Consider the following 26,549-nt stretch of genomic DNA (forward strand, 5'->3'; position numbering starts at 1 on the left):
TCCAAGAGTCGGCTCTGATACCACCTGTAACATCCCACATCGAGCGATAGGAAGGACCGAAACAACTTACCCTGATAGGCCTACACGAACTTTCCAAGGGGGTCACCCATCCCTGGATTACCCCAGGTCAAGCACGCTTAACTTGAGAGTTCTTTGCCAACATTCAGCCCAAAAGGTATCCAGCTGGTGTTGTTTCCTTCCTTACTTATCCTCGATATATACTATCCTCTTCTGGGCTCCCAGGGTATTACATTCTCCCCCCCTTGAGCACATGACGTCCTCGTCATGCGACCTTACAACTGGTCTCAAACTTTCTCCCCTTTGGAGGCTACCATCCTAAAAGCCAGCCAGGAGTCGCTCTTTGATCAGACCGCCTTCTCCAAGAGTCGGCTCTGATACCACCTGTAACATCCCACATCGAGCGATAGGAAGGACCGAAACAACTTACCTTGATAGGCCTACACCAAGGTTGTTAAAATCGGGATTTTAAGTGAGATCGAAAAAGTGTTCATAAAATCGGATCGTAAAATCGTAAGATTTTAGAGATAATTAAAAATATCCTTCAATTTTTGTAAATATATGTTTATAATAACATAATTTTGCAGAAAATGAATTAATATCTTTTAATAACCTGATTATTCCTTCTTATAGTTCAAAAGATGATACTTCCAAAATATAGCTCAAAAACTAGCAAGTTGGTATTGGCAATTTAGAGGCAAAATATAGGTAATTTAGAGGTAAAATATAGCTTAAAATTCTTTAGAGGATTCTTTCAACGTCTTACATTAAATTTATGTTGCATTTTTTTTTATTTAACATTGATTAAATCAAGTAAAATCCCGATTTGGGGTTTGGTGGTCCATTAATTAATTACTTGTTTGTCTTGATTTACTTATGTAATCAATGTTAAATCAAGTAAAAATTATAATTTAAATAAAGTAAATTGGAACTTATGCAATTAATGTTAGATGCTATGTGACATTGAAACTTATACAATCAATGTTAAATCAAGTTCCAATTTAGAGGCAAAATATAACAATTCATTGCATAAGTTCTAATGTCAGATGCTATGTGACATTTAGACGTTGGAAGCATCCTCTAAATTGCAACTTAAATCAATGAAGGTCTTTGAATCGTAAAATCGTTTGGGGATCTCTGAAGCGTAAAATCGTATATGTAAAATCGAGATTTTATAGGATTTTATTCCAAATTGGATTTTACATGGGATTTGAATTGTTTAGGGGTCTTCAAATCATAAAATCGTATGCGTAAAATCGGGATTTTAACAACAATGGCCTACACGAACTTCCCAGGGGGGTCACCCATCTCTGGATTACCTCAGGTCAAGCACGCTTAACTTATGAGTTCTTTGCCAACATTCAGCCTAAAAGGTATTCAACTGGTGTTGTTTTCTTCCTTACTTATCTTTGATATATACTATCATCTTCTGGGGGGGGTGTTCATCTTTACAAAAATTATGAATCTATTCTAAATATCACAAGATATGTCATAATGTAATATGAAATTATCTTAGAAGGTATAACGTGGTAAAATAAAAAATCTTGAAAGTTAAGTGGGGTAAATGATGAAAAAATCTTATAAAGTAATCTGAATTTGAAAGCCTAACAAAAGATATTGTCATAATCTCTTAACATTATGAAAAAATCTTGAAAAGTAATCTAAATTGAAAGCTTGGCAAAAGATATTATTCTAATCTCTTAACATTTAGGCTCAATAAAAATATAATGTTTAGAAATAAAATAAAATTCAAAATATATGTACCTCGTTATTTAAAAAAAAAAATACCCTTGATTTTTTCATTGTACAAGACATTGGGGGGAGGGGGGGTAGGGATGTGCATTTGGTTATAACTGAACCGAACCGAATGTAGACATAAAACCAAACCGACCGAACTTATTCACTAACCGAAATAACCAAAACCAAACTAACCGAATTTAAATTTTTGATAACCGAACCAAAAATCGAATTGATATAATTGCCCAAAAAATCGAACCGATTAGCATAATAACCAACCATAACCGATATACCGAATCGAAAACAAGCTACCTATCCAAATTCAAATACAATAAACTGAACACACAACATTCAAACACAAAGCATCAATCAATCTAAACACACATATATGAATATACACACATAGCATCCATCCACAACATCAATCTAAACATCAACGCATTTGCATCCAAATCTAAAATTGAAGGAAAATTGGATAAATTTCATTCATGACTAATAAAATGACATCAATTGATTTCTACGATCATTCACTCAAAAAGTTACACAAAACCTACCTTGCAATACATATCATTCACCTGTATATGCATTGTACAACTATATATATACACACATACATGTACCTGTTAGCCTTCAACTCTGAATCGATTAAGGAATTGAAGCGGACGGAAGCTTGGATACTGTCTCTCTTCTCTCCCTCTGTGCTCTGAATATGATTGCTCCAGAGAAAGGGATGAAGGGGCGACGGCGACGGAGTCGGGTCTATGGATCCCAGCTGTCGGTGTCGGTGGGGTGGGGTGGGTGACTATTCAGAAGCCGATGACGACAGCGATTAGTTTCGAGGGCGAGGGCGAGGGTAAGGGACTTAGGGTTTTGATTCGCTCACCCTCGCCCTCGAAACTAAGAGACTTAGGGTTTCGATTCAAGGGTAAGGGACTTAGGGTTTCGATTCGCTCAACCTCGCCCTCGCCCTTGCCCTCGAAACTAAGGGATTTAGGGTTTCGATTCGAGGGTAAAGGACTTAGGGTTTCGATTTGGGTGCAGAGGGGCTGGGTTGGGTGGTAGGGGGCGACAGGACAGCCATTGGTTTTAGTCTTCGATCGACGACAACGACAAGGATTAGGGTTATTTGCTCACGGGGTGGGATTCGGGATTCGGGTGTAGAGGGGCTGAGTGTGAGCTGGGAGTTCGGTTGGACTTGGGGGGTCGAGATCAATTCGGTCTTTGTTTTGGGGCGGGCGGGGAACCGAACAGCTCGGTTCGATTTTTGTGGTTATTTATATCGCAATAACCAAACCGAACCAATTACCCGATTTTTTAGAAAATTAGTAACCGAACCGAACCGATCGGTTCGGTTCGGTTAGTTCGGGATACCCGAATTTTTACACACCCCGGGGGGGGGGGGGCGTCATCTTTTCAAGAGTTATGAATAACTTCTAAATGTGTCAAGAAAAACCATAATGTAATATGATATTATCTTGGAAGGTATAAGCAGTTAAAAGAAAAATTCTTGAAAGGTGGGCATAAATAAAAAAAATCTGGAAAGTTATGGGGGTAAATGATGAAATCTTTTTGAATCTGGAAACCTTATTAGAAGTTATTTTCTGCCATTTGTTATAGGCCAAAAAGATATTGGTGAATTATCTTCTCTTATTTGGGTGCACATTTTGATTGAAAAACTTAACTTGCCTGTCAAGTTTGGTTCGCATGAGAAAAAGCACATGTTTTTGTTGGTATTTTCCTTCTTCTCCTGGCATCACTGTTTGTTCCTTCGTTCGTCCCCTTCTGTCTGATCTCCTGTAGAATTTCCCCTGTTCTGCAGCAACTTCGGTTTTAGAGAGAATTATCCAATCGATCGCCACATTTTCACCATCTTGAACAATCAACTGCTACTTCTCTTTGTAACTGTTGATTGATTAATTATATCCATTTTGGTATACTTGGGTTCTCTCTTATCTATGTGATTAGTCAAATTGAGTATATGGCAGTGCTGATTAAGTTGCCTCGAAGTTCTTCTGAAAGAATTATTTTTGATTTGACAGAATCGTTTTTTATAAAATCAATCATTCGAAAGCATCATAATATCTATATTTTTGCAATTACTAACAATTCAAATGGGCGGAGTATTTTCTTTATGATTGCGTAGTAGTTGCCATTGATGAATAATGTAATTTTCTTTTTGTGGATCCTAGTCAGGGAATTCTTCCTTTTTTTTTTTTATGTATGTTCCTCTTGCCTCTTGGAATGCGTAATGTTTCTTTTTGATCATCAATTTGTATGAAGGTATGGCTCCAGCAGTGGCGCAAAGAATTTCAAAGAGGCCTCCTCGGCCATTCCGAAGAGGAGGACCAAGGAACATAGTTTGCACCTTTTGGCTTGAGGGGAGGTGCACTCGCCATCCATGCAAGTTCTTGCACGCCTTACCATCAGAATCAGCACCGGCAGCGGCTTTGGCATCGAAGCAGGAGCAGTTCCAAGGCCGCAAATCATCAAGAACTTGGAAGAGGAATCCGGAGGAAGCCAAGAGTGGTGGTGCGAAGATTAATTCATCTGTCGAGCCTGAACGTCATGACATCAAAAGAGTTGAAGACAAAAAGGAAGTTTGCCAGGCTTGGCTTTCTGGAAATTGCATGCTTGGCGATCAAGACTGCCAGTACCTGCACACTTGGTTCTACGGCAGTGGCTTCTCACTGCTTGCAAAACTAAATGGACACAGCGACACCATCACGGGCATCGCACTCTCTTCGGGCTCTGACAAGCTGTACTCCGGAAGCAGAGACAAGACAGTGCGTATCTGGGACTGCCACACAGGTAGGCAACGAACCCCCTGTTTACGCATGCTTGTTTTGAAAATTTTCAAATGTTGCTTGTACATGTATTTCATTTTTGTACTTGCTTTCGCTTTAAATGGGGCTAATTGAGAGCCACCCGATTACATCACTGCATGCAGGGCTGTGCGTTGATGCGTTGGAGATGTCGAGCGAGGTTCTCTGTTTGAAGTGCGAAGATCCGTGGCTATTTGTGGGCCTGAAGAATGCAGTCAAGGCTTGGAACACGCAGAAATCATCTGAAGCGCTGAGCTTCCCCACTGCACCTGTTCCTGTTGGAGAAGTTCGTGCCATAGAAGCCATGGAGAACATGCTGTTTGCAGGCACACAAGGCGGCACCATATTCGCATGGAAGTTCCGGTGTGAAGATGAAATTCCTGAACTACCCTCATCTCTCAAGGGTCATAGCCACGCTGTTATTTCTCTTATTATTGGAGCAGGGATGCTCTATTCCGGTTCCATGGACAACACCATAAGAGTCTGGGACATGAATAACTTGCTCTGCGTCCAAACGCTGGAAGGGCATACCGGTGCAGTGCTGTCCGTCCTTTGCTGGGATCACTATTTGTTCTCATGTTCGCTGGATGGGACGGTAAAGGCTTGGGGGATGGCTAAGGAGGATTACTTTGAGTTGGAGATGCTATACTCACGCGAAGAACAAGAAGACGGCGTCCTCAAGCTTCGGGGAATTCAAGATGCAGATGGGAAGCCCATCCTGCTGTGCTCGTGCAACGACAACTCAGTTCGCCTCTACGACTTGCCACTTTTTTCCGAAGGGGGGGTACTGTTTTCCAAACGAGAAGTTAGAGCAATTGAAACTTCGAGTGCAGCAGGACTCTTCTTCACGGGGGATGCAACGGGACAAGTAACTGTCTGGAAATTGGCTGGATCAGAGAACTGATGCCCTACATGTTGAAGATTACAAAGGTTAGTGTGTTGGTACATTAAGTTTCTTTCTCACGAAGAGGTCCAAAACTTTTGGGAACTGTTCTCAAAGATGCTCAGCTTTTTGCAGACATTGTTGGTGGTCCATGGAGATTGGAAGCTCAACCTTCTGTGTAGATATATTGCTCGTTGAGATTGGATATTGTGCGGTATTAATTTTGAATACTTTAATGCTTATGTTATGATGCATAGTCAATTCAATTGAACGACACTGTCCTTGCTTTGATGATTTCAAGATGTAGCAATATCTCATGTAGGGGGGTTGAAAGTGCTTGATTATTATGATTATTGAAGTGCATGCCTTTGTAAGAAGTTTGCGTGAATTTTGTGATTATGCATGATTGAATATTGTGATGCTTGTCTTGTTAATTATCCCTTGAAGCTAGTTGTAAACAAAGTTTAAGTAAAAAAAGGGCAAAAAGAAAAGAAAAGAAAAAAAGAAAAAGAAATGGGCTTTATCTACTCCAATGTTTCTTGTTGCTTAGTAACTGGGGGTTAGACATGACACCCATGCCAACTTTCATGTCAAACGGTGATTTGAAATATGAGTATGCAAAGCACTCTAAATTTATGACTTGTTGAGTAACTGGATCCTTTCATCACAAATGGTTGTATTCGCATCAAAAGACAAGTGATAGTTTATAGAAGAATGTGTGCCCCAAAAAAGAAAATATTCAAAAAGCCTTAATGTGCTAATTTGTTTGTGGTAGTGGAAAGGGATAATCGCAAAATTTGATTATTGCATGATTCAATTGTGTGGATTACAAGTTTTGCGTGAATTTATTTAGAGGTGTGTACGGATACGAGAGTAATAGGATTGACATGATTAACTTTCTTCTTTGGTATTGTTGGATTTTGAATTATTGTCAGGGTTGGATGGTGTCTAATCTTAATCTTATTTGACTATGTAAAATAGCATAATCATACCTATAGGGTTTTTGGTCATTTCCAAAATGTTACTCGCACACTGTACAATCTGATGTAGTATATTTACATTGATATATTGAATTTCACGTTTGATTAATACAAAGTGTATGGTATCCTAGACAAATGGTATGAGCAGAGAGCCTCTGTGCTTAGATTCAAAGACATGTAACATTGTAAAGGTCTTTTTGCAACCCTAATTGCGGCAATGTCACAGATTCAAAGACATGTAACATTGTAAAGGTTTTTTGCAACCCTAATTGCGGCAATGTCATCACTCATTGGGTTGATTCTACGCTGAGGTGTCACTTGCAATGAATTAGATTGCTTTAATCTGTTGCGAGCTTGATTTTCATGGTTTTAATTTTTTTCGTTATTTTTATTTGTAATAAAATGATGACCCATCACAGTTGTAATTTATTTTTTAATTTTTAGTTAATATTTTGAAAAAGATAAGCAGTGGCAAAGTGATAAAACTTTATAAGAAATTAATTATTTATAGGTCATGAATTTAAATATTGTTAATATAGTTAATTTTTGTTTATCCAGCCGAATACATAAAAGGGTATTCTAAAAAAACACTTTATTCATAAGGTTTGTTGGCACAAAAATATGGTGCTTGCTTATAATATGACAAATATAGATGAAAAATAATTTTGTTTGAAAAATATTTTTCTTATTGTTTTTTGTAATCCAAAAGTATATCAAATCGAATATTAGAAGATATATTTTTCATTTAAAAAAATCTTATTAAGACAATATAACATTTAATGTGATACTCGTACATTAATATGTTGTATAGTACATATAAAAAATCTATATATATATTATAACAAAACAGCGGTCAAATTTTTTCTCACCCATTTCAGTTATTATTTTGATATTTTATTATGTCTTTTTATTTTTTTTTTGCTTACCCAAAATAAAATTTTTATAAGTCATTAATTAAGTCTATATTTGTAAAAAACATGTAGTTCTTGGAACATGTAAATGATTTTTTTCATTGTTGAATAGTGTTTGGAGAATATGCAAGTATGCTGGTATATGAAGAGTCAAGATAAATATTATTAATTTATCCGTATTATTCATTTTTAAATATTAGCATAAAATTTTAATTGAAATAAATTACAAAAAAAAGAAATTTTTTTAAATCGGGAGAAATATTGAGATATTAGGTAATACTGTCAAATAAATTTTTTATTTTTTTAATTTATATATAGTTTAATTAATTTAAATTTATTTTTTTATAATTTTAAATGTTATAATTTTATATATAACTTAAATGTTATAATTTTATTTTTTAACTTTATTTTTTTTGTTGTTGTTTTAAAAATATGACTTGTCTTAAATGTGATAATTGATTACTATGAGCAATATGTAAAGTCATGTATGGATAACTAATTTTAAAATTTTGATTATTATTATTTATATAATTATTTATTTATTTAAATTGTCTTTATTTTATATATAATTTAATTATTTTAAATTTATTTTTTTATAATTTTAAATGTTATAATTTTATATATAACTTAAATGTTATAATTTTATTTTTTAACTTTATTTTTGTTTGTTGCTTTCTTAAAAATGTGACATGTTTTAAATGTGATCATTAATTATTAGGAGAAATATATAAAGTCATGTATGTATAATTAATTAATTATTTAAATTATTTTTATTTTATATAATTTAATTAATTTAAATTTATTTTTTTATAATTTTAAATGTTATAATTTTATATATAACTTAAATGTTATAATTTTATTTTTTAACTTTATTTCTTTTTGTTGCTTTCTTAAAAATTTGATCTATTTTAAATATGATAATTGATTATCAGAAGAAATATGTAAAGTCATGTATGGATAATCAATTTTGAAAATTTGATTATTATTATTTATATAATTAATTGATTATTTAAATTATTCTTATTTTATATATAGTTTAATTAGTTTAAATTTATTTTTTATATTTTTAAATGTTATAATTTTATATATAATTTAAATATTATAATTTTATTTTTTAACTTTTTTTTGTTACTTTCTTAAAAATTTGACATGTCTTAAATGTGGTAATTGATTATCAGGAGAAATATGTAAAGTCATGGATAATCAATTTTGAAATTTTGATTATTATCATTTATATAATTAATTGATTATTTAAATAATCTTTATTTTATATATAGTTTAATTAATTTAAATTAATTTTCTTATAATTTTAAATATTATAATTTTATATATAACTTAAATATTATAATTTTGTTTTTAATTTTTTTTTTTTACTTTCTTAAAAATTTGACTTGTCTTAAATGTGGTAATTAATTGTTAGGAGAAATATGTAAAGTCATGTATGAATAATCAATTTTGAAAATTTGATTATTATTATTTATATAATTAATTGATTATTTAAATTATCTTTATTTTACATACAATTTAATTAATTTAAATTTATTTTTTATAATTTTAAATGTCATAATTTTATTTTTTAACTTAATTGATTATTGTCATTTATTTAATTCTCCTTTTTTCCATTAGTCTACTCTAAAGATGTGCTATATGTTGGACTTGGAGAAATTAAATGCAAATTAAATTTGTGTTTTGAAAATTATGTTAAGTGAATAAGATTCAAATTGTGTGACAAAGCGTGGGAAGAAAAAGAAACTTAATATGATGGCATATGATTTGATAAATTGAGAGAAATAGAAGAATTTGAAGGAAAAGAAATTAATAAAAGAAAGTAAATTTCTCTCTCTCTTTCTTCTCTTCATTTCCGTTCAACCCTTCCATTTTCTCTCTTCTCATTTCTCGATTATTCTTCTCAAATTTTCTCTTCTTCTTTACTTTTATTTAGTAATTTTTAACTGTATTTTTTTTATCCAATTTGGTTTTCTGGTATAACATAGCACCACTATTCTGTCAAGTGAGTGATGTGAATGCAACTAAGAAAAATTAGGCCTTGAGGGTTTGTGTGGTATGCACATATGAGACAAATACACATGAAAAAAAAAAAATGTCTACCATTGAATGCATATTTCAGAATAAAGAGGTTGGTTATCGTTTATTTTTTTTCTTGTTATTGTGTAATTTTTGTATTTTTTACTCATTACTTATTGTATTACATGTTAATTTAGATTTATTTTTTACATGGTTTCGGGATAGAGTTATATGCTTTTAATTGTTCGTCTACTCTTGAATGCATATAAGGAAATCTTTCAAAATCAGTAATTTTTTTGTTGTATTTTTATGATTATAACACGATTATTTTATTTATTTTTTACTTCTTTATTGTGATTTTAATTTATTATAACTACTAAATTATGTAACTTTCACTTTAATAATTTTTTTTTTAGGACATCCATGCCTCGCATAGGTGATCCACTAGTATAAATGCATAATATAATAGCAAAGTCTTTTTTTGTTTATCTTGCGTCACCCAACTTAAAACTCGACGCACTCAAGTCAGGGTATTAAATACGATGTGGAAGGTCAATGTCGAGCATCGTCCATGCAAATTCCGACAATCGAAGTGACCTTGCTCTTGTAGCCCATATACACAAAAATCAAAATGATTCATCAGTTGAATCTCAATAGATATGAAAATTAATTTTTTTTTTAAATGTTATCCATTTTTGGAAGGGCATTATCGACCACTATTCATGGCAAATTTCGACAATCGAAATCAACCATCCGAATTGCTTTAGTCTTGTGACTCACTTACCCTATATTTAAAAATTCAGATAAAAAAATTTCAAGTATTTACCTTGAGTTGAAATAACTTTGATTCCCGATGTCTAAGATGATAATTTACTTGTTGAACAAGAGAGAAGAGATAAAAAAAAATATTTTATTGAATGATATTTTATTTCAAAATAAATGGAATTTTATTTGAATATGAATTGTTTGGATTTAAAAATGATGAATGATAAATTTAATTATTTAAAAGATAATTATATTTAATAACACTTCTTAATTATTAAAAAATAAACTTAAATGCTCAGAATATTGAGTTTTTAATAGAAAAAAATTTAAATGCTCGGCGCGAAGCCAAAGCAAAGAAAGGGAATTATATTACGAGAGTCGAGAGAGAGAGATGAGAGATGGCGGCTTCGTCTTCGAGAACGGTGGCGGCAGCGGCCGTCCGGCGGCAAGCCCTGACCTTGACGGACCCGGCGGCTGAGAGAAGACCGCACCGTAAACGTCCGCTCCTCAAGCTCCGCGTGAAGCCCCTCAACTATACAGGTTCGTATCAGATTCCCCGTCCGTCTCTCCTCTCCTTTGTGTATAGACGTGTGTATATATGTATCTGCGCTCACCTTTTGCAAATTCTTGCCATTGTTTGTTTGTGTCCAATAGGAGAGATTGGAATCTTTAAATTAAGTGTTCCTCACTTTCTGGAATACGCGAAATTAAGCATGGATTTGAGGATTTCTGGTGGGAATAATTGTTTCTTAGGTTCTGAACTACGCTATTGCTTTTGCTTTAGGTTAATTCGATGTGGTTGCCTTTCCCAGCCTTTTCCCTTTTTTCTCTGATTTGACTTCTGGAAATGATTCCGGAAACCTAGGAACTCAGACAAATTCTTTCCAAGTGTTTCTGAAAATCATTTTCCTCGTAAGAAAATGATGGCATATCTGTGATTTCTAAATTTTTTTCGTTCCAGCGCCATTGAAAATGAAGTCGGAATATGGAACCGTTTGTAACAATCAAGTTGCAGAAAAAAAAAAAAAAGACATATATATATATATATATATTATTGGGCAAGAGGTGATTTCTCTCACTGGGGGCTTCCAAAAGTGTGGCATTCTCTTGTAGAAGGTTTATGGACTCGTGTATTCTGTGGTCCCTTAAAAATGGATTAAGATTGAATGGTTTTGAGTGGGCAACGTGGATAAAGAGTTTGTGTTTCATTGAAATTAGGTTTACATGTTTAGTCGGCAAGGTTATAGCAACAGTTTTCTGTTTTTCCAAACCACCACATGTTTAGTCGACATGGCTATACCCTAAATTTGTGCTGTCTCTTTGGAGGTTGCTATGGTCAAACTAAGTCCACCCAAATTGCAAGCTTAGAGCTTCTGCGTGTAGGTGTGCTCGTCAGTTGCACAACCTCTTAGTTGTATAAATCCACACTTTGGATTGGTAAAAATGTGTTGTGCAATCCGGGCATGTGTAAGTGGAAGATTTGGATTTGGGCCTAGGTTGGACCCCCACCTAGAAACTATTTTGTTTGATACAGGATACCAAGGTGAAACATTGCAGGTGGATCAGCATGTCAATGACTCAATGTTCCTATTGAAAAATACATAGATATATTCATAAATTTCAAAAATTCACAAAGCATTGCTAAGGTGATACAGTCATAAGCCTATTTTTGGGAAAAGATAAAGAGCTGAAGAATATGCCATATTTAAAGTCGGTTATCCTCTTGTTTGTCAAAGGTACCTTATTTTCCTTAACTTTCTGATTGGTGCATCTTTTTTGGCATTCCTATTATTTATTGAATCTAGTATTCTTGTTATGAATCATTTTCCCTAATTTTGTTCGTTTAAGATTTTTGTTCATGTCTGTCAAATTTCCACCTACCTTTTTCAATCTTCTTTCCTGATCGTCTAAACTTAAGGAACATGTTGACAATTTTTCAGTGGTGCTTGTATAATTGCTAGTGCTAATATTTTTCACTGATGGGACCATGAAGGCTTGGGGTACTCGCAAACCTAGGGACATAGAGTTCATCCACACACATAAATAAAACATGGATTCCTTGCACTTTGTTGCACTAGAGTCAAAAGGGTTGAAGAGAAAAAGGAAGCTTGCCAGGCTTGGCTTTCTGGAAATTGCGTGCTTGGTGATGAGGACTGCCAGTACTTGCACGCTTAGTTCTACGGCAGTGGCTTCTCACTGCTTGCAAAACTAAATGGACACAGCGACACCATCACGGGCATTGCACTCCTTTCGGGCTCTGACAAGCTGTACTTCTGGAAGCAGAGGCAAGACAGTGCGTATCTGGGACTGCCACACAGGTAGACAACGAACCCCCCGTTTACACGTGCTTGTTTTGATAAATTTTCAAATGATGGTTGTACATGTACTTCATTTTTGTACTTGCTTTCCCTTTAAATGGGGCTAGGCTAATTGAGAGCCACCCGTTTACATCCCTGCATGCAGGGCTGTGCGTTGATGCGTTGGAGATGTCGAGCGAGGTTCTCTGTTTGAAGAGCGAAGGCCCGTGGCTATTTGTGGGCCTGAAGAATGCACTCAAGGCTTGGAACACGCAGAAATCATTTGAAGCGCTTACCACCCTCCCCACTGCACCTGTTATTGTTGGAGAAGTTCATGCCATAGAAGCCATGGACAACATGCTGTTTGCAGGCACACAAGGCGGCATCATATTCGCATGGAAGTTCCGGTGTGAAGATGAAATCCCTGAACTAGCGTCATCTCTCAAGGGTCATAGCCACGCTGTTATTTCTCTTATTATTGGAGCAGGGATGCTCTACTCCGGTTCCATGGACAACACCATAAGAGTCTGGGACATGAATAACTTGCTCTGCGTCCAAACGCTGGAAGGGCATACCGGTGCAGTGCTGTCCGTTATTTGCTGGGATCACTATTTGTTCTCATGTTCGCTGGATGGGACAGTAAAGGCTTGGGGGATGGCTAAGGAGGATCAGTTTGAGTTGGAGATGCTATACTCACGCGAAGAACAAGAAGACGGCGTCCTCAAGCTTCGGGGAATTCAAGACGCAGATGGGAAGCCCATCCTGCTGTGCTCATGCAACGACAACTCAGTTCGCCTCTACGACTTGCCACTTTTTCCCAAAAGGTGGCTATTGTTTTCCAAACGAGAAGTTAGAGCAATTGAAACTTCGAGTGCAGCAGGACTCTTCTTCACCGGGGATGCAACGGGACAAGTAACTGTCTGGAAATTGGCTGCATTTTAATTTTGTTAAGAAATTTAGTAGATTGTGTCATAGAATTTAAGGGGTATTAGACAGCCATATTAGGTAGGAGTAGTTTTAAAGAACAAGTAACTATCCGTTCTACTTTTTCTTTTTCGTTGAATCTTGCAACAGCAAGAAGTATCCCATTTTTAGGTAATTTACTTTTAAAATAGTATTGATATAGTAATATTTTTTTTAAATAAAAATTAATTATTTAAAAATCACAAGTTTAAATATTATTAATATAGTCATTTTTTATTATCTAAGTAAAATACATAAAAAGTATCTTAATAAGGAACTTTATTTGTAAAAGTTTTTGTGATACGAAAACATGGTGTTTGCTTGTAATAGTATAAATATAGATAAAAAAAAGGAATGTTTTTTGGAAGTTATTTTTTTTTATTCTTTTTGGTAGAAAAGTAAAGTAAAATATTTCATTATAAAATACCTTATTTTATATCAAAAATGTTACATGCATACTGTGTTATCTAATGTAATAGTTTTACATTAATAAATTGAATCACATGTCTAATTAATATAAATATATAATATATTAAAAGATATTTTATTTCATTTTGAAAATGCATCTCGTGCCATCTTATGTAATACTCTTATATTGATATATTGTATTATATGTCTAATTAATATGAGTGCATAATATATTAAAATAAAATTTCATATAAACTGTTTAATGAAAATAAATTAATTTTGCATTTTGAAATATTTGAGTGAAATAGTACACGTAAATAGTTGTATTATTTTTTATGTTATTTTTATATACAACTAAATGGTTGGCTCACGCAACAAAAAAAAAAAAAAAAATTAAATGAAAGTTTATTGATGATTGCAATTTACATTTCAAAATTTTAAACAAATTAAGTATTAGAAAATCGTCGACCAAATCTTGTTAACATAATTATTTTTTATTATTCAATTAAAGAATACATAAAAATGTATTTTAGAAAAACACTTTACTCTTGAAAATTTATAACACAAATATATGATGCTAGCTTATAATTGATTTTTATTCTTTTTGATAAAGTAAGTAAAGTATTTTATTAAAATATATTCTTATATTCTAATACTCTGATTTTTATTTTTTTTTATTCACGTGAGGTTTTCGAGTTTCGTCCGACTAATTGCTAGGGGCGGGTGATTTTCTCTCCTGATACATCTTTCAGGTAAATCTAGATACAGACACAATCTATACACACTCAATATTAGACATTCAATATAATTTATATAACACTTATCTTTTAGTCTTATTGTTATTTTCTAGTTAAATAATGTCTTTCAACAATAATTTCTAAAACATTATGCAATAATGCCTTCTAGCACTCAAGATTAGACATTCTGCATTTGGATTCAAAGACATTCAACATTGGATTAATTTCTATACTCGGAAATCACTTACAATGAATTAGATTGCTTTAATTAGGGTTTGCAATAATTCAATTTGGTTTTGATTTTTACTAAAGTTATAATCAAATCAAATTTAAATTACTAAAACTAAAACCAAACTATTACCCATTGTTTTAATTAGTTATTTTTATTAATGATTATTTTATTAATAAAAATAAAATAATTTAAGATTAAATTTTATTTTTATTTGTTAATTACTTTATAAATGTTAAATATTTTATATATTTGTAATGCATTAGGTAAAATACATGTAAAAAAAATGTATTAGTTAATATATATTATGTGTATATATAATATATTAAATAAATAAATATATTATATATATTTAGTTCAATTTTATTCGGTTATCCACACATTCGATTTGATTTTGATTCAAATTTTTGTTTAATTTTAATAAAAAATCATAACTAAATCATATCTATTGAAACAATATTCAATTTTTTCTCAAACTAAACAATTATCTAGTTAAATAATTTTTAATGACGCCACAATTTCCATTACAATTGTCAATCCTAGCTTTAATCCGTTGCAAGCTTCATTTTCATGGTTCTAGTATTCTTTTTGTAATTTTTATTTACAACTAATAAGATGTCATGTTGTAATTTATTTTTTACTTTTTAAATAAAATTTTTAAAAAGATAAGCATTGATAAAGTAATAAGACTTTCTAAAAAAAAATAATTATTTGAAAGTTACGAATTTAAATATAATTAATTAATATAATTAATTTTTGGAATGTTCTCTCTTACAAGACTCCCATCGCATGGTCTTATGAATTTCAATAAGAAAGATAAATCTAAATCTAATTTATAGTAATTATGCAGAAAATAAATTCAAATTAAAAAATTCAGAACATTTACCACTCCATGTTAACCACTAGGACAACTTAAGAAACATTAATATAGTTAATTCTTGTTCATTAAGCACGAATTAACTATATAATATATACAAGTAATATTTTTATTTTTAATTAATAATATCTTTTTATTTTTGTTATTTCCTTCTAAAAAAGAATTAAATGCTCGGTGCAAGGGAAAGCCAAGAAAAAAGAATTATATTTCGAGGGAGAAAGAGAGGAGAGGAGAGAGAGAGATGGCAGCTTCGTCTTCTAGAATGGTGGCGGCAGCGGCCGAGAAGGTGGGGGCGGCCGTCCGGCGGCAAGCCCTGACCTTGACGGACTCGGCGGCGGAGAGAATTCGTCTCCTTCTACGGCAGCGGCAACGTTCGTTCCTCAAGCTCGGCGTGAAGGCCCGTGGCTGCAACGGCTTATCGTACACCCTCAACTATGCAGGTTTGAATCCGATTCCCCCTCCGTCTCTCCTCTGCTTTGTGTATATACGTGCGTATATATGTATCTTCACTCATCTCTTGCAAATTCTTGCCATCGTGTGTTTGTGTTCAATAGGAGAGATTGGAATCTTTAAATTAAGAGTTCGTGATTTTCTGGTATACTTGAAATTGTGCATAGATTTTTGGATTTCTCGTGGGAAATAATTTTTTCTTAGGTTCTGAACTAGGCTATTCCTTTTGCTTTAGGTTAATTTGATGCGGTTGCCTTTCCTTTTCTTCTTTGATTTGCCTTCTGGATATGCTTCCGGAAACCTAGGAACTCAGAAAAATTCTTTCCAAGGGTTTCTTAGAACCATTTTCCTCATAAGGAAATCATTGCGTATCCGTGATTTCTAAACTATTTCGTTCCGGCACCAATGAAAATGAAGCCGGAATTTGGAATATGGATCTAAACCTGTGGGAATTCAATGAAATATTATGCATTTCATGGCTTTGGTTATTTATTGTAATTCCTAACGTATATTTGCAAAAATAAAGCAGAACCAAAATGTAGGAGTAGAAAATGAAGTAATTGAAGCAAAATTTACTTTTTTGGTTGGGTTAGAAAACGAGAAGCAAATGAGTGGATAATTGGCAAAGAGATCATTTTCTTGGTTTCATTAGCCTTAAAAACTAAAAATTATACAGGTTTGTGCAATTTCATTTTACTTTGCATTAAACAAAGGTAGCAGGGATGGCCAGATAATTTTCATTAAAGACAAGATTATGGAAATGTTAGCATCATGAAAATGTTAACCTCTTGCTTGTTTTTCTTTTTTCACCACAGTGGGGGGTTCGGGCTGCGCCGGGGGGGGGGGGGGGGGGGGGGGGGGGGGGGGGGGGGGGGGGGGGGGGCAATATAATTAGCATATTTGATGAATGGATCTCTATGGGTTTTGATTAGGCTTCTTTATGTTAGCATTGTCTGTCCAGTTTTAGAAGAGCCCACACAGTGATCAGTCTACCTTAAAGCCACAACCAAAGATGGCTTCCCTCTCTTCCCCCAACACTCCAATGAAATTTTATTTGGTTCAAGCATTATAGCATGATAGGCTTGTATGTTGTATGGGAGGGATCATTTTTACAGGAGTTTGGAGATGTGAGTTCAATTGGTATGTATCAGACTCAATAAAGATGTTTTATCACTATCTATCATAGCCAGATTATCTTCGAGGTTGATCTTGTGGCTGTTTAGAAGCTCCAAAAAGGTGCTTGTTTTGCTCAGTATGTGACAGCGTCTTTTCTGATGGCTGGGCTGGAACAGTCTTAATTTTTCTGAGCATGGATCAGATGGAATCTTCTTAAATTAGCATATTTGATGAATGGATCTCTATGGGTTTTGATTAGGCTTCTTTATGTTAGCATTGTCTGTCCAGTTTTAGAAGAGCCCACGCAGTGATCAGTCTACCTTAAAGCCACAACCAAAGATGGCTTCCCTCTCTTCCCCCACACTCCAATGAAATTTTATTTGGTTCAAGCACTATAGCATGATAGGCTTGTATGTTGTATGGGAGGGATCATTTTGACAGGAGCTTGGAGATGTGAGTTCAATTGGTATGTATTAGACTCAATAAAGATGTTTTATCACTATCTATCATAGCCAGATTATCTTCGAGGTTGATCTTGTGGCTGTTTAGAAGCTCCAAAAAGGTGCTTGTTTTGCTCAGTATGTGACAGCGTCTTTTCTGATGGCTGGGCTGGAACAGTCTTAATTTTTCTGAGCATGGATCAGATGGAATCTTCTTAAATTACTGTGGTTGGTGCTCTCTCACCAGATATATTTCATCAATTTTGATTGACTTGATATTATCTTCTTTCTTTTGTTCATTATTGGTTCTTTCATTCAGTTTAATTTTAATAACTATGAATTTAGAAGTCCTGTTCATCTGTTTTTACAAACATGATGCAACTTACCTTTATTGTTAATTAAGTTCTGTCTTGATTTTGTTTGATTTGCATGTATCCATTCCATGGACATGGTCATCTGGGAGGGTTCACATCTCCTTCCCTTAATGGTTGATCTGTCTTTTATGCTATTCTCGGACTTTTACCTTTTTCTCTGGAGCTTCTTAAGACCTCTGGAATTACTTGCAGGGAGCTTCTTAATGGTTGATTCTTGTTTTAATTCAACCTATTTGGGTCCAGTTGAGACTATAAGATAGTCAGATAGATTCCCACGTATTAGTGGAACTTTGATGCTGTTTCTTTAGAGTTATGTCACACACTAAGATCTTGGTGCGACTTTGGCAGCCCATTTACAATTTTCGCTGTCTTCTTAGTCATTTCCTTTATGTTATGTGGTTATGTTTTTATTTACTATATGTATTTGTGTTGGTTTGGATATTACAACTGTAAAGCGGGGTTGTTAGAGATATTCTATAGGGGAGGCCACGTGTAAAGAGGCTTGGGAAAAAGACAAAATAGTTTGTTATTAGGGGTGGGATCTGCTGTAGTAGCCCAGGCTAAACGTATAAATATCCTCTAGATTTGCTTGTAGAGGCATGTGAAACTTTAGAAGAAATTCTATCTTTTCCCTTTGTTTTCATCTCTCTCTTTGTTTTCTCTTCTCCCCCTCTAATTCCAATTTCTCTTTACCACCTTCTTCTTCTTCTTCTTCTTCTTCTTCTTCTTCTCCAACTTCCCTATTACACTCTTTAATTCACACCGAATTAGAAGGTGGTTCTCATTGTCACATTGGAGTTGTGACAAACTGGTATCAAAGCACCGATCCTAGGCATAGCTGTGAAAGTGAAGGATGGCGGACGGTCCTCGCATGAGAAATTTTGAGGCGCAATTGCAGCAAGTGAACTCAATGATGGCCGAGCTTCAGAATAGAATGGGTTAGATGGAGGCGGGATAAGCCCAAGACCAAGAGGTGATCAGGGCTATGGATAGCAGGATGGAAGGTGCCCTATAAGGAATGGGGCAGAGGCTGGAAGGGATGGAGTAAAGGCTAGATGGGTCAGTGGCAAGGTTGCGAGATGACATGCAACAATTTATGGTTATGTTCACATGCCAAAACCAGGTAAGGATGGCTGAAAATTTTCCCCCTAGAGATAGAAATGAGCCTCTGTTGCATAGAAATGAGGGAGACAAGGGTCCACGCAATGCAGAAATGGAGGCTGACCCAAAGGAGACGTTGGAAGGAGTCGTGGGAAACGATAGGAATGGTGCACCTAATGGGCAACGCCCAGGGTTCACCATGCCCCGGATGGAAATTCCCCTATTTGAGGGGGTTAACCCCCAGTGGTGGATAAGGAAATGTGAGAGGGTTTTCGTGTGTAACAACATACCAATGAGGTAGCGAGTCATACTTGCCGTGGCCTACTTTAATGAGGTTGTTGATGCTTGGTTTCAAGGATGTTTAAGTGTGTAGAATAAGTTCACCTAGGAGGAGTTCGTAGCTAAAATGTGTGAACAATTTAGAGAAAGAAATAAGGTAGACACCATTGAGGAGTTCAACAAGCTAAGACAAATTGGAAGTGTGGAGATGTACTTAAAGAGATTTGAGGATTTAAAATCCTATATGACCCAACAAAACCCACGCCTCACTGAAGCTTATTTCGTATCAAGCTTTTTGAGTGGGCTTAGTGAGGATATAAGGCCAATAGTGAAGATGATTAAACCCCAAACAGTAGAACAAGCAACTGAAAGTGCAAGGTTACAAGAAATGATTGTAGAAACACTTATGAAGAAGCAGAGACAACAACACAAAGGGCTAACGGTGGGATTAGCCAGTGGGGGAGTCAAGCATGTTAACAGGGAAGTAGGCAAGAGTGGAGGAGGAATGAAGCAGGAGGCAGGGTCTAGCACCGTGCCTTATGGGGAGCAATTAAGAGAGAAAAGAAGGATGGCTGGCCTTTGTTTTAGGTGTGGGGATCAGTATTATCCTGGACACCAATGTAAGAGGCAAATTTTATTGCTAGAAGGAGACGAGGAGGAAGAAACTAAGGGGTCCAAAGAAGAAGTAGAAGATGGAGGTGAATCAAAGGAAGAAAGCAATGGAGAAATATCACTACATGCACTGAAATGAGTGACTAACAAGAAGATAATTAAAGTGGCAGGGAGTGTGAAGAATCATAACTTGTTGATCCTATTTGATAGCAGAAGCATGCATAGTTTCCTCGATGAAGGAACAACTAAGAGGCTAAAATGCCCTATCCAAGTAACTCAACCCGTGAGTGTGACAGTGGCAAATGGCAGCAGGGTACTTAGCAAATCAGCATGCCACATGTTTACTTGGGAGATGCAAGGAGAGGAGTTTGAGGTTGACTTGAGGCTACTACAATTAGGAGAATGTGATGTGGTGTTGGGTGTTGATTGGATGAAAGGGGTAAGCCCCATAAGTTTTGACTTCAATAGAATGGAGGTTTCCTTTGACAGGGGGGGAAAGAAAATGACACTGACTAGGGGAAGGGAGTCCAGATCTTGCAAAATGATCTCGAGCAAGAAATTGCACAATATTCAAGAACAAATGGTGCCAATTGTCCCCAATTGTTCTCACTGGTGGTTGGTGGGGAAGGCTCACTTATGACAGTGGAGGAAGGGTCTGAGAAGGAGCTACAAGGGGAAGTACACTTGATTGTCACATTTCAACCTCGAGAACTTGATCAAATATATTCTCAACACCTAATTGATGAATTGTTGGAAGATTTTAAGGACTTATTTGTTGAACCCACAGCCTTATCTCCAACCTGAACCTTGGACCACTCCATAAACCTTAAGCCTAATGCTGAACCCATCAACATTAGGTCCTATAGGTACTCCCTAATCCAGAAAACCAAAACTGAAAAGATGGTAAAGGATATGTTAAACCAATCCTTCATAAGACATAGCCAAAGCCCTTTTGCATCGCTAGTCCGCCTAATTAAAAAGAAGGATGTATCTTTGGCCTTTTTGTGTTGATTATCGTAAATTGAATGCCCTAACCATTAAAGACAAATTCCTTATACCCTTAGTGTAGGACTTGATGGATGAATTACACATGATGCTCATTTCTTTTCAAAACTTGACCTTAGATCCGGCTACCACTAGATTAAAATAAAGCCAGAAGATGTCCCTAAAACCGCTTTTAGGATACATCATGACCATTTTAAATTTTTGATGATGCCATTCGCGCTCATCAATGTCCCAACCACATTTCAATCTCTAATGAACCAAATATTTGAGTCATACCTAAGAAAGTTTATCCTAGTATTCTTTGACGACATCTTTGTGTATAGCCCCACCTTGAACCAACATATATCTCACCTAAAAACCACCTTTGAGGTCTTTAGAGTTAACCAACTTTTCATCAAAAGGTCAAAATGTGCATTTGGATAGAATCAAGTGGAGTATTTGGGGCATTTAATTTCTGAGGCAGGGGTTAGTACTGATCCTAAGAAGGTAGAAGCCATGTTGACTTGGCCCAAACCCACCACAGTAAGAGCCTTGAGGGAATTTCTTGGCCTGACGGGTTATTATCGTCGATTTGTCAAAAGGTATGGGACTATAAGTAAACCTCTAACAGACCTCTTAAAGAAGGGAATCTTTAGTTGTGGGCAAGAGGCCAAGGCAACATTTGAGAGGTTGAAAAGGGCAATGAGTAGGGTTCTTGTTTTGGGGCTACCCGACTTTAGCCAACCGTTTGTGGTAGAAATAGATGCTTGTGGGAGTGGCATTGGGGCAGTATTAACCCAAAAGGGAAGACCCTTAGCCTTCTTAAGTCAAGCTCTAAGTGGGAGGCACCTTGGCCTAAGTATATATGAGAAGGAATCCTTGGCAGTTTTGATGGTAGTTAATGAGTGGCATCATTATTTGGAGAGGGGAAAATTTATAATTAAGACAGATTACGAGAGTTTGAAATTTTTGTTGCAACAAAAATTGCAAACTCAACTACAAAAGAAGGGGATGGCCAAATTAATGGGATTGGATTATTCAATACAATATAAGAAGGGCAAAGAGAATGTGGCAGTAGATGCCCTCTCAAGATGCCACGGGGATGGGAATTTGACGGCCATTACCATGGTGGTACCAGAGTGGTGTAAAGAAGTGGTGGATAGTTACGAAGGGGATGAGCAAGTGTAAGAACTCATACAAAGAATGGATGTGGGATCACAAGGAACTGATTGTTATACCCTAAGAGAGGGGATCTTGTGGGTCCATGGCAGGAGTGGTTATTGGCAGCAAAAGGGACCTTAGGAAAAAAAATATTGCAATCACTGCATGAGTCTCCTTTAGGGGGATATTCAGGGGTCCAAAATACCTATTTGAGGGTGAAACAGGTATTCTATTTGCCAAAATTGAAGATTGATATGAGAGAATTTTTGTTATCTTGTGACACTTGCAAGAGGTGCAAGTATGAGAATGTTGCATACCCTGGATAGCTCCAGCCCCTACCAATACCTAACCAAGCTTGGACAAGTGTGTCCATGGATTTCATTGAGGGAAAGATAGTGTGTTGGTTGTGGTGGATAGGTTCACTAAATTTGCATATTTCATAGGTTTGGCTCATCTCTATACGACCCAAGAGGTGGTCTGGGCATTCATGGATCGGATAGTGGCTCTACATGGGGTCCCAAGATTTATCGTATCAGACAGGGACAAAATATTCACCAGCACCTTTTGGCAAGAATTGATGAGGTCAATGGGGATAAAATTCAACATGTCAACTACTTACCACCCCCAAATAGAAAGAATGAATCAGAGTTTGGAAACCTATCTTAGGTGCATTTGCATCCTACATCCTAACTAGTGGCACAAATGGCTTGCATTGACCCAATGGTAGTATAATTCTACCCACCACACCACCCTAAAAATGTCCCCATTTGAAGCCAATTACGGTTACAAGCCCCCTATATTACCAGCCATAGGAGGACAGGCTACTGCTACTTCAGTCGAAGAGTATTTGTAGCAAATGAGGGTAGTACTTGGACAGTTGAAACATGAATTGACCTCTGCCCAAAATAGAATGAAGCAGTATGCAGACCAAAGGAGAAGTGATAGAGAGTTGGAGGTTGGGGAGAAGGTTTATCTGCGGCTAAGACACCCCTATTTGAGGTCCATTACTCAAGGACCGGTTACGAAGTTGACTCCCCGGTATTTTGGTTCGTTCCCTATCATAGCTAAGGTTGGAAAGGTGGCCTACCAGTTGCAGTTTCCAGAAGGATCACGAATTCATCCCATCTTCCATGTGTCTCGCTTAAAAAGGTCATCAAACAATGAGCAAGTCAATCCCGAACTACCATCATTGCCTAAGGAAAGGAAAAGGGTGGAAAAACCAGAAGCAATATTGGACCGGAGGGTGATCTATAACCATGGGGTCCCTCTCATTCAGGTGTTGGTCAAGTGGCAGCACGAGGATAAAGGAAGCAACACCTGGGAGTATTTGCCAAGCCTCCTTCAGTGATTCCCAAGGACTGCCTGCCTCCTCAGCATTTCTTGAGGACAAGAAATGTTTCCAAGGAGGGGCAATTGTCACACACCAAGATCTTGGTGCGACATTGGCAGCCCATTTACAATTTTCGCTATCTTCTTAGTCATTTCCTTTATGTTATGTTGTTATGTTGGTTTGGATATTACAGCTGTAAAGGGGGCTTGTTAGAGATATTCTATAGGGGAGTCCACATGTAAAGAGGCCTGGGAAAAAGACAAAATAGTTTGTTATTAGGGGTGAGATCTGTTGTGGCAGCACCCAGGCTAGTGGTATAAATATCCTCTAGATTCTGCTTGTAGAGGCATGTGAAATTTCAGAAGAAATTCTATCTTTTCCCTCTGTTTTCTCCTCTCCCTCTAATTCCAATCTGTCTTTACCTTCTTCTTCTCCAAATTCCCTACTGCACTCTCTAATTCACACCAAATTAGAATGTGGTTCTCATTGTCACATTGGAGTTGTGACAAGTTAGTACCCAAGTCAAGTTTTGCAATTGCTTATTAGTTATTTAAAAAAAAAGTTATTTCGTTAGACCTTTTTGGTATTTTACTGACTTTTTTTATTGGTTGTCTATATTGGCTTTATCAACTCTATTCTTTCTGTGGGTATATTGGTACACAAGTTGCACTTCCGTTTGTTGTTTGGAGAACTCCATATAAATTCTTCCTGTTGATTCCACCCAATGAACTCATATTAAGTCCTCCTTTAAATTCAGATATAAACCATTAGTATTTAATATGGCTTTGGGCAAATGTATTTTATCAATGTCAAAAGCAGCTATCTGGTGCATAATTTGCTGATTGATATGCTATTACTGAAGGTTGCTCCCACAAATTGCTCCATACATCAAAGTGACCCGTAAATGAGTGAACTTTCTGTTTACTTATTAGCATTAGCAATAGAATATAAAACATTGTAATTGAGTATTTAGATCGATGAAGTGGCTTTTCAGGGCTGCAACTTGTGAAGAAGTTTGGCCTCTGATAAAATGGAGTCAATTTGAGCTTAGCTTTTATACATTTAACCAAGCGAGCCTCAAGGGGGCCAGATGGCTGTTTCCATATTTATAAAAAGGGGCACCAAAACTGAATTTTGGTGGTTGTGTAAACTGTTTATATGGAAGGGTTATTCTCTTGAAGCTCTTTTAAAATTTATCACTCTGCTGACCAGGAGTTGTAAATAAATTTTCTTAAAGAACTATTATCTTTCTAACATCAATTGTTCTTTCTTCTTCAAGATTCTAGGCTGGCAGTGTTACCTCGCTCTGCTAATTATTTGACTTCACACAGGGCTTTTTGTTTAAGAAACCTTAGAACATACTTTGTTTTGAAGTTAAAAATATTGCTTGTTCCAGTACTATTTAAATGTCCATGATAGCCAGATCCTTGTTCATCTTGGAAAATGGTTTAGTCTGTATACTATTTCCCACTTTGTGTTCTCCATGTCTTTTCGATATCAATTTCTGATCCATGCTTCCAATCTATCTTCTTTACACTGTGACAGCTTCTATTGACAATCAAAGCATATAAATTTTGTGTTCACATCTCACCAATAAATACTGTTTGTCATGTTGATTTGCTGCCCGTGATGATCACATTAACCTTGCAATTCAAGCATCTTTGGGACGTGCCAAATCCGTTTCCTGCACTGGCTCAAAGCTAAATTGCATGGTGCATAAAGTCCATTTTTCCTTCAATGCTATTAGTTCCTTTTGTAACAATGTTCTAAATACGCAGATGAGAAAGCCAAGTTTGATGAGTTGGTTGAGGACAAAGGTGTGAAGATATTAATTGATCCAAAGGCTCTCATGCATGTCATAGGAACCAAGATGGATTTTGTGGACGACAAACTCAGGTACAGGAAAATACCTATTAGGGTTGTTTCTAGGAAAAAAAAAAAAATTAACAGGTATGCATACTTGTACAAGTAGAACTAGCGTTCAGTTTTGATTTAACCCGTCCTCATTATCACTACTACAAAGGTTCCTGATGCTAGATGTTACATCATCCTCATTGTGGCTGACTACAACATTATTTTCTGATCTTCTTGCGATTCCTTTCACCCGCTGCTCACTGATACATATTTGGTCTCTGAGCAGGTCCGAGTTTATATTCATTAATCCAAACTCTAAAGGGCAGTGTGGCTGTGGAGAATCTTTTATGACTACGAGTAGTGCAGACGCAGCAAAGCCCCGGGTTAGTTCAGGATCATAAATCATGACAAACACGGGACAAATGAAATGTAGCCCGATTAATTCGCATACATGGCCCAAGAGTTCAGATTACTTGGGTATTTTTCTAGAATTGGCCGCACTTTTTCTTCGAAGTTTGTTGCCAATATGTATCCCTTTAACCCCGTATTCTTTTTGCTTCTAGCTATGTACATTTTCTTCGCACGAAACAGTTACTGTAGACAATATACTCAAGAGTCCCTGTTGTACATTAGAGAAATAAAATTACCCAATTGAGGCTTCTGGAGCAATTCTAGTTCTGTTCAATGTGTGAGACATTATTTTCTTATTTGTCCTGCTGATGGATATTCAGAAAGAAAGTTGTAGCATACAGAATGAACCAAAGGTGCAGAAGATTACACCATTGGAGATGCCGAGTTCCTCGGTGGAAGAGCCGGGCGATTGCTTCTACCACCAGCTCGACTCAGATCTGGCTGCCGCCATCGACAGAGGGTGGTTGTTTTTGTTGCCTGAGCTGCTCCCTTCTCGTAATGGCTCTATGCATGGCTTCCACAAGGCCTTTCACCTTCCCCATATCATCCCCAGATTGTTTGGTGCCAGCATTTGCAGTGTAATTAGCACCAGAGCCATCGTTTTCCTGTGAAAGCTCATCTTGGGCTAGCCTGCACTTGCGAAGCTTCACATACTTCATCATTCGACAGCTTCTGCTTCAGGTTCAGATTCTGATTGGGCATGCATTTTCCAGGAAAATGTGTTGCCTTTATAAGAGGTGAAGCAGTGGAAGGGACAGAAAATGGCAGAGAAAATTGGGGTTGGA

At 36.1% G+C, this 26,549-nt stretch overlaps 2 protein-coding genes across 6 annotated transcripts in view; both read left to right on the top strand.

The window, feature by feature from the left end:
• LOC127797626 (zinc finger CCCH domain-containing protein 48-like) overlaps positions 1-13,520 on the top strand; it is a 32,467-nt gene extending 18,947 nt beyond the window's left edge. For 3 of the 5 annotated variants that reach the window (XM_052330693.1, XM_052330695.1, XM_052330696.1), the window contains 3 exons: positions 4,036-4,563; positions 4,703-5,507; positions 5,596-5,807. In XM_052330693.1, the coding sequence (XP_052186653.1) occupies positions 4,038-4,563; positions 4,703-5,481 (1,305 nt within the window). In that variant the 5' untranslated portion in view covers positions 4,036-4,037 and the 3' untranslated portion in view covers positions 5,482-5,507; positions 5,596-5,807. Of the gene's footprint in view, positions 1-4,035; positions 4,564-4,702; positions 5,508-5,585; positions 5,808-12,604 lie in introns of those variants that run through there. The other 2 variants (XM_052330694.1, XM_052330697.1) reach the window with 2 other exon arrangements.
• A 2,330-nt stretch (positions 13,521-15,850) lies between these two features.
• On the top strand, positions 15,851-26,022 carry LOC127798314 (iron-sulfur assembly protein IscA-like 1, mitochondrial). Its single transcript, XM_052331788.1, has 3 exons — positions 15,851-16,092; positions 25,278-25,395; positions 25,640-26,022. Exons 1-3 carry the CDS (start codon positions 15,894-15,896, stop codon positions 25,752-25,754), a joined length of 432 nt encoding a protein of 143 aa, XP_052187748.1. The 5' UTR covers positions 15,851-15,893; the 3' UTR covers positions 25,755-26,022.
• Positions 26,023-26,549: the final 527 nt, after the last annotated feature.

Source organism: Diospyros lotus, chromosome 3 (genome assembly GCF_014633365.1).
Source record: "Diospyros lotus cultivar Yz01 chromosome 3, ASM1463336v1, whole genome shotgun sequence".
NCBI classification, from domain to species: Eukaryota; Viridiplantae; Streptophyta; class Magnoliopsida; order Ericales; family Ebenaceae; genus Diospyros; species Diospyros lotus.